This window comes from Mizuhopecten yessoensis, unplaced genomic scaffold, assembly GCF_002113885.1.
Source record: "Mizuhopecten yessoensis strain PY_sf001 unplaced genomic scaffold, ASM211388v2 scaffold8299, whole genome shotgun sequence".
Lineage (NCBI taxonomy): Eukaryota > Metazoa > Mollusca > Bivalvia > Pectinida > Pectinidae > Mizuhopecten > Mizuhopecten yessoensis.
The window spans coordinates 145281-158228 of record NW_018407478.1 but is presented as its reverse complement, the minus strand read 5'-3'; the positions used below and the strand labels follow the sequence as shown (position 1 = coordinate 158228).

General features: G+C 39.9%; 1 protein-coding gene across 2 annotated transcripts in view; it reads right to left on the bottom strand.

Annotated features, from left to right (window-relative positions):
• Positions 1–9592, bottom strand: part of LOC110455571 — a 17738-nt gene extending 8146 nt beyond the window's left edge. For both annotated transcript variants that reach the window (XM_021505755.1, XM_021505756.1), the window contains exons 1-2: positions 8988–9592; positions 1131–1181 (exon numbers count right to left, since the gene is read on the bottom strand). In XM_021505755.1, coding sequence (XP_021361430.1) covers positions 1131–1181; positions 8988–9106 — 170 coding nt within the window. In that variant the 5' untranslated portion in view covers positions 9107–9592. The remainder of the gene's footprint in view (positions 1–1130; positions 1182–8987) is intronic.
• Positions 9593–12948: the final 3356 nt, after the last annotated feature.

Below are 12948 nucleotides of genomic sequence, written 5' to 3'. Positions count from 1 at the left end.
TTCGCTGTCCGTAGACCTTCACTACAAAACCTCAACCAACAAACTCTAACACCAGGTTCGCTGTCTGTAGACCTTCACTACAACATCTCAACCAACAAACCCTAACACCAGGTTCGCTGTTTGTAGACCTTCACTACAAAACCTCAACCAACAAACTCAAACACCAGNGTAGAGGTAAACAAAATAAAAAATAAAAAATAGAAGTATGTAGAAATTAGAATAGGGGAGAGGTAGCTATGCAACCGTTTATAACGTTACCAATTAAAAACGTTTGGTAACGAAATATGCTTTATTCTTTCACTAGTATTTCATGAATTCTAAATAGGTCCTTTCTAACTTCTAATTACTAATAAATGTTTACTAAGGGTGCATCAGGTACTGGGAAATATTATTTAACTTTTCACTCAGATACATGGGTACAAATGTGTCCTTGGTATCTCCTATCGTGAATTTGACTGTACAGTAATAGATTGCCAGGAACACGGTTCAAGGAACACGATTCAGTTGAAAAAGATGTTTAGGTTTGATATTTGAAATAATTTTGCCGGAAAGTCGTCTTAAACTGGTGGCCAAGTCGTTTGGAATTACTGATAATTTTTGTACAGAATTTGTCAAGATTTGTGTCGACGCTCAGTAGGTGTTCGGTTGACGAGTCTGTGTGATAAAGAGGTCATTAATAGACATAATGTGTTGCGTCTTCGAGGTCGTTTCCCCACTCACATGACCGTTTTGTTCTAACATTTACACTATATAGATCGGAGTTAAGTAAACTTACTTTATTTCTTATTCTACAATAGATAATATTTTCAATACACAATGTTGATCAAGCGGTGCATATAAAGACAAATGCATTCTGTATTTTCTTGATCTCCACAAGCGTGACAAAAATTACCCAAGGATGATTATTGTAAACTTTTTGTTATAACCTAGATATCCATCATTGTGAAAAAAAATCTGCTACAATTAGTTTCATGCTTAAACGCACACTGAAAGGATTGAAAGTGTAAATGAAAGTAGACTTGAATACATATCGTGGATCTAGAACAGCGACGCCCCCGCTTACTATCTACACACTGTACGAACCTATACGTCCGGGTTAGTAAGCATTACATATAATTAGTGCCACTCACTTGAAACACTCCTTCATCCGCGCCATCTTGACACCTCTTGTACATGGCTTACTGCGAACATAAAATACCAGTACAGATCAATTATAGAGTGTTAAATTAATCTCATTATACAAATACAACATCATGTTCAACACTTTTTTAGATTTATTAAAAGACATACAAGTCAGATGTGTGACCGCATTGACACACTTAACTTCAGCACATGTAGTGCAGTTTGAATTCCATATATTACTTACCCCTTATAATCAAACAGCTTTGCCTTTCAGAAACGTGAAAGTCGCAAAACTCGATGCGTTATACCCTGTATAGAACCTATCTGTGCTTTGAAATATGTAAATAGTCACTTTGAGAGGGTGCTTAATTTGGGGACAAGTAAAAGTTTTCGTATCTGTAATGTGGAGACGAGTACTGAATGTAAAGTATGCTGTAAGTGATTTCTATGTGTGTTTATTTGGAGTGGAATACAAGATTTGTTTTTCATCCCTCTGAAACTGCATGCATAGCAAGTATGTTTATTGATACAAATACTGTTTCAATTATATGTTTATTGGTATACATTTCTTATCTATTAGCAGACATCAGTACTCATACGACATGGCTATAAAACCTTACCCCTGCATGTTAGGGGAAAGAAAAGTCCTGCGGTGTACTACTGCAGGCTGTCGTAAAAGGCGTAAATGTAAATGTGGGGCATCGTGCAGCATTGGGGGGCCTTCTTTCGTGTTTACTGCACGGTTACTGCCCTCGTTGCTACGATTGGGATCTACATATATACTGTTTTCATGCCTCTACAGTTTTTATTTGACATCAGCTGTTGCGAAGACATTGAACCAAAAACCTCAACAACAAACTCTAACACCAGGTTCGCTGTCTGTAGACCGTCACTACAAAACCTCAACCAACAAACTCTAACACCAGGTTCGCTGTCGGTAGACCGTCACTACAAAACCTCAACCAACAAACTCAAACACCAGGTTTGCTGTCTGTAGACCTTCATTACAAAACCTCAACCAACAAACCCTAACTCCAGGTTCGCTGTCTGTAGACCTTCACTCCAAAACCTCAACCAACAAACTCAAACACCAGCTTCGCTGTCTGTAGCCCTTCACTACAAAACATCAACCAACAAACTCTAACACCAGGCTCGCTGTCTGTAGACCTTCATTACAAAACCTCAACCAACAAACTCTAACACCAGGTTCGCTGTCGGTAGACCGTCACTACAAAACCTCAACCAACAAGCTCTAACACCAGGTTCGCTGTCTGTAGCCCTTCACTACAAAACATCAACCAACAAACTCTAACACCAGGCTCGCTGTCTGTAGACCTTCATTACAAAACCTCAACCAACAAACTCTAACTCCAGGTTCGCTGTCGGTAGACCTTCACTACAAAACCTCAACCAACAAACACTACACCAGGCTCGCTGTCTGTAGACCTTCATTACAAAACCTCAACCAACAAACTCTAACACCAGATTCGCTGTCCGTAGACCTTCACTACAAAACCTCAACAAACAAACTCTAACACCAGGTTCGCTGTCTTTAGACCGTCACTACAAAACCTCAACCAACAAACTCAAACACCAGCTTCGCTGTCTGTAGCCCTTCACTACAAAACATCAACCAACAAACTCTAACACCAGGCTCGCTGTCTGTAGACCTTCATTACAAAACCTCAACCAACAAACTCTAACACCAGGTTTGCTGTCTTTAGGACTTCATTAGACGTCTGATGTAATTAGATGTATCCGTTAATGCTTTTGTATGTTGCGAATACAACTTATACAGGCGTAACCCGTGCAGGGGCGATGAAAGATAATAAGACCAACTATATCCAACTGCATAATCGGAAGAGGCGACTATGTCTGTAGACCGTCACTACAAAACCTCAACCAACAAGCTCTAACACCAGGTTCGCTGTCTGTAGCCCTTCACTACAAAACATCAACCAACAAACTCTAACACCAGGCTCGCTGTCTGTAGACCTTCATTACAAAACCTCAACCAACAAACTCTAACCCCAGGTTCGCTGTCTGTAGACCGTCACTACAAACCCTCAACCAACAAACTCTAACCCCAGGTTCGCTGTCTGTAGACCTTCACTCCAAAACCTCAACCAACAAACTCAAACACCAGCTTCCCTGTCTGTAGACCTTCACTACAAAACCTCAAACAACAAACCCTACACCAGGTTCGCTGTCTGTAGCCCTTCACTACAAAACATCAACCAACAAACTCTAACACCAGGCTCGCTGTCTGTAGACCTTCATTACAAAACCTCAACCAACAAACTCTAACGCCAGGTTCGCTGTCTGTAGACCTTCACGACCACACCTCAACCAACAAACCCTAACACCAGGTTCGCTGTCCGTAGACCTTCACTACAAACCCTCAACCAACAAACTCTAACCCCAGGTTCGCTGTCTGTAGACCGTCACTACAAAACCTCAACGAACAAACTCTAACACCAGGTTCGCTGTCTTTAGACCGTCACTACAAAACCTCAACCAACAAACTCTCACACCAGATTCGCTGTCCGTAGACCTTCACTACAAAACCTCAACCAACAATCTCTAACACCAGGTTCGCTGTCTGTAGCCCTTCACTACAAAACATCAACCAACAAACTCTAACACCAGGTTTGCTGTCTGTAGGACTTCATAAGACGTCTGATGTAATTAGATGTATCCGTTAATGCTTTTGTATGTTGCGAATACAACTTATACAAGCGTAACCCGTGCAGGGTCGATGAAAGATAATAAGACAAACTATATCCAACTGCATAATCGGAAGAGGCGACTATGTCTGTAGACCGTCACTACAAAACCTCAACCAACAAGCTCTAACACCAGGTTCGCTGTCTGTAGACCGTCACTACAAAACCTCAACGAACAAACTCTAACACCAGGTTCGCTGTCCGTAGACCTTCACTACAAACCCTCAACCAACAAACTCTGACACCAGATTCGCTGTCCGTAGACCTTCACTACAAACCCTCAACCAACAAACTCTAACCCCAGGTTCGCTGTCTGTAGACCGTCACTACAAAACCTCAACGAACAAACTCTAACACCAGGTTCGCTGTCGGTAGACCGTCACTACAAAACCTCAACCAACAAGCTCTAACACCAGGTTCGCTGTCTGTAGTCCGTCACTACAAAACCTCAACCAACAAGCTCTAACACCAGGTTCGCTGTCTGTAGACCGTCACTACAAACCCTCAACCAACAAACTCTAACCCCAGGTTCGCTGTCTGTAGACCGTCACTACAAACCCTCAACCAACAAACTCTAACCCCAGGTTCGCTGTCTGTAGACCGTCACTACAAAACCTCAACCAACAAGCTCTAACACCAGGTTCGCTGTCTGTAGTCCGTCACTACAAAACCTCAACCAACAAACTCTAACACCAGGTTTGCTGTCTGTAGGACTTCATTAGACGTCTGATGTAATTAGATGTATCCGTTAATGCTTTTGTATGTTGCGAATACAACTTATACAAGCGTAACCCGTGCAGGGTCGATGAAAGATAATAAGACCAACTATATCCAACTGCATAATCGGAAGAGGCGACTAATCGGGCCCCCTGTATAATCGGGGTGGTTTCTTCCATGTCTTCTATTTAGGGGACATTGAAAAAAAAGGAGACTTTGTCGTAAAAGGAGACTCATGTTATTTCCCTTGCAGAATCAGAATCGATTATTATATTGATATTGCAGAATCTCCCGTGTCTTCTACAAAAGGGACATGGAACAGACCAAAATGAATCTGCTACCCCCATTGCAACACTTGTGATCTTTTTTCGTTTCCCAATCGTTCCTGTCTGCCTTCTTTTCTGTCTACTATCCTTTTCAAGCGATGACTCCCTAGGTACCCGTCCTCATATAACCCTGGCTGTTGCGGGGACATTTAACCAGAAACAAACAAACAAACAAACAAATACACATGCGTTTTAACTACACTACTTTCAGTAACACTAACAAGAAGCAGTCCGTACCCAATTGATTGACAGGTACGCTATTAACGATACAACCGTCAATCATTCATGATTTTATGATACGAAGCTTCATCTCAAGGGTACGGAAGCCAAGGAGGATCAGCTTAACCAAAAAATAAATACGAAAACAAGGGTAGTACGCAGTGGAAAAGAAAAGGAGATATAGAAAAGATAAAGATATGCACATGTAATAACGCGAACAACTATTCCTACGCAAAACGCGAATTCTTAACGCGAAAGAAGTCGCACTAACTTAAGCAAATCGTCATAGACGCCTTTAGGGGTCGTAATAAAGCAAACTAAAATACTCATAGTTATATCTTTTTAAAGTCATTAGAACGCAAACAGCTAGAATTAGCCTCTTTTAAAAGTCAATTTCATGAAGTAATCTCATTGTTTTGCGTAATATCGAATATGAGAAGGAGTTTTGTTCGCATACTGACGAACCAACGCATTAACTGTACATAGTAACACGATTTTAGATTTGTATTTCCGGCTTTAAAGCTGGCCATTCTTAGATTTCATACAAATAAAACAAAGCTTTGACATCAGACATTCACTAGAATATGTATAAAGTCTTATTGTTCTGTGAGAAGCCCGAACGAAGACAAACGTTTCAAAGCGAATATTTGAAACAAAGCAGACATGTTACAGCTGCTGTTTAATTATGATAACATGCAATCTATCGATATTGGCGTTACATTAATGTGCGTGCTGGGACACGTACGTAAGCGCGTGCGTGCGTAATGGTGGCTGACGTGTTCCATCTCTAAGCGAAATAAAGATGGAAATATAATAAATGATCGACTTTTAATATCTTATAATTTGCTTTCTGTAAAATTATAGCAGACTCGATTGTACGTACAAAATCAGGAAAACATTGCGTTCTAGTGAAGGTTTCAATAAGTGTTGTCTATTAATGGCAACAATTTCTACCTTTTCGTGTTTTCAAAGCCACCAAACATAATTTGGACGGACGTTTATGTGAGTTGTGTTTCAGCTAGATTATTTCAAATCTTACGTCTGTGACATAGATTACGTATCCGGTCCATCTGTTACATGACAAGCACGCCATAGTTGATACTCCAATACAATTAAAATCACTTCGGAGGCACGAAATAATGACGTGATACCCAAACAGTTGGACCTATCGTACTACACGCGAGAACAATACTTAAAGATAAAGACAAAAGCCATTAAAGCATGCTATTGAGATATCAGTGTATGTTTAGTGGTCTGTGTTTATATGTAGTATTAAAATCGATTCTAAGGATACACACAAACCCCTGTGGCACGAACGTTCCCTGGTTCAGTGGATATTTTACTATAACCACATGTGAAGTAATGTTTTTTTTTCTCTATCGGCAGACCTTCATAAATTGTTTACATATTCACGTAGTTTTAGACATTAAGGGGGAAATATGCGTTAATTTATAATTGGTTTGTGAGTTGGAGCTAGACCGCTTACTGGTAAAGTCACAATACCGATATCGTTTTGATATTTGTTTATCCTTCTAGATCAAAGGAAAGAGACTTGTATCGCAATTAATCCAAACTTATAGACTTTCGTCTGATCAAACGACAGGAAAGCCCTGCGTTCCAAAATATAAAAATTGAAAAGTTTGAATACTAGTTTTGTTGGGTTCACAAAACTACAAAGTTCCGTATGTCAGTAACCCTAATAGTAAGTATGCGCATGACCAGAAAATCCGTAACCTTATAAGCTGACAAATGTCGTATATGTAGTTTCAAATCGCTCTGGCAACCAGTAGGTTACTGCTATGTCCTTTACGAGAGTTTACTGTATACGAATTTCTCCAGTGCACCTAGGTGTACACACTGGAACAAAAAGTCTTTTTTTATCCAAAATATTGGGATCATTCGCATTTGCGACACGCCACAGGATGTGCTTCGAGTCTCGAAATTGAAGTCTCGCGATATTTCAGCTATAAGATAACATCCCTAATCCTTATTGAACCTATTGAACCGTACACAACAGTACTGTAATTGTGAGGCCATGTCGTATTGGTTAAGTTTATAACACGAGTATATCATTAAAACACTAATCATTATTTAACATCAACATTTACCATCGGCATAGCAGCCAAAAGGCACCACTAATTTACCACATGTAGACACTGTATTATGCTATCTATATCATGCGTTCATGCAAAGACGTATCGATTCAGAAACATGTCATTAATTTGTCTCAGATTCTGTATATCATTACAGCGAGATCATTGTTAGTAATGACGCAATATATACACGCCATAGCTATAGGTATATGGAGTGTCGAGTGTACTGGGCAGACCCTGGGTCTGGCCGTGCATAACACAGACATGCAGGCTATTGGTATTGTGTGCTATTTATTAAGTGTGTAAGGCGGACATATTCAAGGAAGGCAATTTACTGTACATGATACTACAAGGTGGAAATATATGTTATCGAGTTCAAAATATCCGTCGTTGCATTTAGATCTTATTTGAATGACTCGAGACAATAATGGCATTAAATTGGCACTCAGGGGTAGAATTGAACCTTAAGTTTGACTTCACAAACCGCAGAGACACACCTTATGGACAAATAAAACCATATGTCTCGAGGCTAATGTTATTTCTTATAAATAGATGTCGGATATAGCTGATTGATGTAACCTGAAAAAACCCCATGTATTTATCTAGATAAGATACCACAACACAAAGCTTTGCCATTATCAAATAAAACACTGTATGGATAAGATTACGGGTGTCCGCTCACTCAAGACCAACGCTATGCGCCATGTTTTGCTATTATCTGTAACTCTAGTGATGTTATTTCGATTCAAACACGCAACGGCAACAGTGCACTACTAAGTGAGGATAAAAGAAGTTCATAGTGACACGGGATGGTTCGTTCAAATGACAAAGGTCATTATAGAGAAAATAACCCAACTCGATATTATAAATATCCAGCCCACACCAATGGTATGGTACACTATGACATTCGCTTATGTCCACCACAAATGCTGACGCTACGTGTTATTTTGTTGACATAACATTGGTCTAAAACTACACTGTGCCAAAGGGCTATATGGGACTATATGCTGCTCAATGTCACCTTTTAGAAATGGCAACAGGCCACCGAGTACGACAGGACGTTCCGCAATCTAGACCGACTATATTTGCCTGTTCTACGGCGACGAAAGTTAGTCTGGATTCTAAACATAGGAGAAAGTATCCTAACATTGTAAGACTAAATCACAGATACTAACTGACAATATTACTAACGTTCAGTAAATTATGACAGGCGTTGACTCTGAATAATTAATTTTTATATAATCCATTTAAATCTTGTTAATTCAACGAAATTCGACCCCTGCAGGTCGGGGACTGCGAAAAGTGGTCTTGAGAGACGACTTATATATGCGTTGTTGCCCTCTACCTGGGGACACAAATGCGACCAAAATAAATCTGCTGCACCAATTTCAATGATTTAAATCTTTATGTTCCCCTATTGAACCAACATGCCCTGCCTCCTGTACATATACACACATGGGGGCACGTCCTATTAACCAAATCAATCAACGAGAATCTATGTGCTACTAGTACGGTTTGTGGAGATTTTTAATGGTGTTATTTGTCCTTTAACTGTGCGTTTGAATGACACTTATCCCACTGATTGAGAACCCCATAAACACATTATTATGGCGCGTTTGATACAATATTGAAAACTGTACAAAATTTGGCTGCATAACACCAGAGTTGTGGCTATTTCGTTCCGTGCACGTTAAATGTCTGAATAGAACGACAAATGTCATACGTTCTAGGAAAGCCGAACATGTATCATCACGTGATTGAATGTTGAATATAAACGAACCTACCTGGCCGTATAGCACCGGAAGTTTTGTGTGTTTCCTTCTGCGCATGCACAATAGCTGAAGAGAACGGCAAAGGTTATACTTCCCAAGAGAACGTTAATACAAGTCGCTTGTTCAGCCATTGTCAGTGTCAATACTACTTAATGAGGAGATTTTAACTTCACTATAAATATCCTCCTCTACTTAGGAAACTGCGTGGTCTAAAACACTCTGTCTACGTAACTGGCACAATATTAACGCAGTTTGTTATCATCTCAGGACTCTCACAAGTACAGCTTTCCTTTAGCTACTTCTAACTCGCCCCACATTGGATCCCGAACCTTCAGTCCTATATAAAACACATATACACTAATATCTACAAATACTTTATAAATTATTCACGCGGACGCATTCATCTGTGTGTACATTCTATTACGTAAACCGACACTCCAGAAACAATGCGGACGGTTTGTAATTTGTATCACATGGCGCCGGGCCGCATCGCCCGCACAAACGTTGGCACGCAATGGGTGCCACTCGGTCCATATCTCAACACGAACATGCCCCAATTGGTACTGCGCAGACCATAAGAGTCGGGTTAGTTTGATGTCCGACACTTCCCCCTTACGGCCCCGCCCCGTTATGAGTTTGTTATTGCTGACTACAGCCGAACTTGACCCCATTGAAATGTACCAGCTGGAACCACCAACTCATTGTTTAAAATGTATGGTTAGTTTTCAAATGCAGGATTGTTATTGTATCCTACCGATGATATGTTTCGGAAAGAACTTGAATTAATTGTAACGGACATTTTTAAACAGTTAACTTGTGAGATAGTGTATATCACTATAACAGGCGAAGGACAAGTGGACATTCGTGAGAACTGTTGATCTGTGATAAGGTATGATAAAAATCCTATAAACCACGGAATGAATAAACTGTGGCTATCTGGCGACATAGACTACATAAATATAACCATCTAAATCAGATACCCTACTCTCTAGTGTACTAGATATAGGCGCTGAATTCTATTAATCTGAGCAGGTAGTATATACCAACGCAAGCATTGTTATTGCTACAACCCTGCCAACATCAGCATATGGTAAAAGCTGTGTCAAACTGGGTTTTAATGTTAAATCGTTCGTCTGGACATTTTGGTTTATGTGTTAGTTAGTCCGACCACTGTGGCTGTGTGTCAGGTTCTGTATTAGGGGAAACTTGTAAGTCTGGTGGATACAGCGAAGCCTCGTTAGTCCGGATATTTTGGTTTATGTGTTAGTTAGTCTGACCACTTTGACTGTGTGTCAGGCTCTGAATTAGGCGGAGGCTTGTTAGTCTGGTGTATACAGCGAAGCCTCGTCAGTCCGGACATTTTGGTTTATGCGTTAGTTAGTCCGAACACTTTGACTCTGTGTCAGGTTCTGTTTAGGCGGATACTTGTTAGTCTGGTGCATACAGCGAAACCTCGTTAGTCCGGACATTTTGGTTGATGTGTTAGTTAGTCTGACCACTTTGACTGTGTGTCAGGGTCTGTATTAGGGGAGACTTGTAAGTCTGGTGTATACAGCGATGCCTCGTTAGTCCGGACATTTTGCTTGATGTGTTAGTTAGTCCGACGACTTTGACTGTGTGTCAGGTTCTGGATTAGGGGAGACTTGTAAGTCTGGTGTACACAGCGAAGCCTTGTTACTCCGGACATTTTGGTTTATGTGTTAATTAGTCCGACCACTTTGACTGTGTGTCTGGTTCTGTATTAGGGGAGACTTGTAAGTCTGGTGTATACAGCGATGCCTCGTTAGTCCGGACATTTTGTTTTATGTGTTAGTTAGTCCGAACACTTTGACTCTGTGTCAGGTTCTGGTTTGGCGGATACTTGTTAGTCTGGTGCATACAGCGAAACCTCGTTAGTCCGGACATTTCGGTTTATGTGTTAGTTAGTCCGAACACTTTGACTGTTTGTCAGGCTCTGAATTAGGCGGAGACTTGGTAGTCTGGTGTATACAGCGAAACCTCGTTAGTCCGGATATTTTGGTTGATGTGTTAGCTAGTCCGAACACTTTAACTGTGTGAACGGTGGTGGTGGTTCAGGTTGAGTCTTGTTAGCCCGTTGTATACAGCGGAACCTCATTAGTCCGGACATTTTGGAGACTTTGGTTTGTATGTGCAATAAACGTTTGGTTTGTGTGCACAGCGTACCTTCATATTTCGGATACTTTGATTATGTTCTGGAATAAGGATTTGTTTGTATAAGGAAATAGGGAAAATGTCTACATTTTAATTCTTTCCCAGATAAAAGCTACCGAAACATTCTCGTTTCTACATGAAGTTCGGATTAACATTCTTGCTCTACTTTATGCGGCACGTTATAGTCGAGTGGTAACGTCAAACTTTCCTTGCTTTTACCGTTGGTAAAACATCTGTAATTCATTAAAACAAAAACCGTGTATTACCTGAGCTGTAACCTCAAACGAACAAAATAAAAATGTTCTAATTACAGTTTAGTGACGTGCGATAGCCGTTTAACAATACGTAAACACATATTTATCTTGAGGTCGGACTTCAAGTATTTCGATGGAATATCTGGCCTCCGTATACTAACCGTTCCGAGACTGATAGAATAATGAGCTTATATTATTTGTGATATTTAGATTATAATAGCTCATATGACTGCCAAGACGACTGCTGTTGCTCATGTAAAAGCCGGACGTTTGAGTCCGTTAATCGCTTTGCAAATTAGTGCTAGCATACTGACACCGCTTCCGCCACTATGCTGTTCATCTGGCCTTCGAATTTAACTTATTATAGTAAACGTTCCTGTTTTTATCTGGTTAGAAGATACATTGTTAGTTTAACAAATCTTTTCGTGGTAATGAAGTCCCATCGCTTAGCTACTTTAGGTTGCTTTGAGTTATATATTACAAAGTTCAGCAATTTAAAACAGCATAATTTAATTAGGTACTCGAAATGAAAACCAAATATAAACGCTTCAGTTACTACACACATACGTATTTGTGTATTTAATGGGGAGAAAGTTGACTAGGCTATAGGAAGAGCTGTTATCCGTCTGATCTGGGGAGGTAATGACACCGACACAGTTTTCACGGTTGTTTAGTTTTAAGTTATATATATTAGAGCGGCATTTTTATACACGCGTGCAGTTTAAAACAAACCTTCTCTCATGTACAAACGGTATCTATTTCGGTATGTTCAATACAGACCTAAACATTTCATTTCATTTCCTCTTTTATTATAAAAGATGATTCCTTTAAAAAACCGGGAGAACGCATCCGAGCTAGATGTGAGGGTTTAAGAATAATACAGTTTCCCAAGCATGACATTGAAATCCTGAGTATAGCAGTCGAATATTGATCCTGGTCCATTTTTGCTCGCCGCATTACAGCTCATTTAACAGTGTTTCCGACAATAAGACACTGGAGCGGCGAACGATGAAAGTTTATTGTTATCGCCTTGATAAAGCACAATGGGTATTAACAAGGTGCATGAAATACATATTTTTTTTTATTGTATTTCGAAGTTTCATCAATTTTTGTCATTAGCGAGAAACTTTGTCCAATCAACCGCGTCTAGATCATGTACGTTTCCCTTGCCTGCTTTTAAAGATAATACTTTATTTCAATATATAAACAGTGGTGAATTACCAGCTCTAGAAACTGGACTGTTGTCTATGTTCCATTGGATCTCGTTAAACAGTACTATGCATGCAAGTAGGATGAGACAATGACAGTTGTCGCCCTTAGTACGCTATCGTCAACCAAGGTACATTCTACAATAGTAAATGAAACAAAGTTTTACTTTAAAGACTACCTTCTACAATTATGTACTATTAAAAAGAGTACAGGTCCTACCATGTGACTCTTTGAGTGACAAAGGAAGCAGATGTGTTCAAAGCTCGCTAAATATAATCAATTACTGTTTATGTTGCGAACAATCTTATGATAATGAACTTCATTCCGAATGTTAGGGC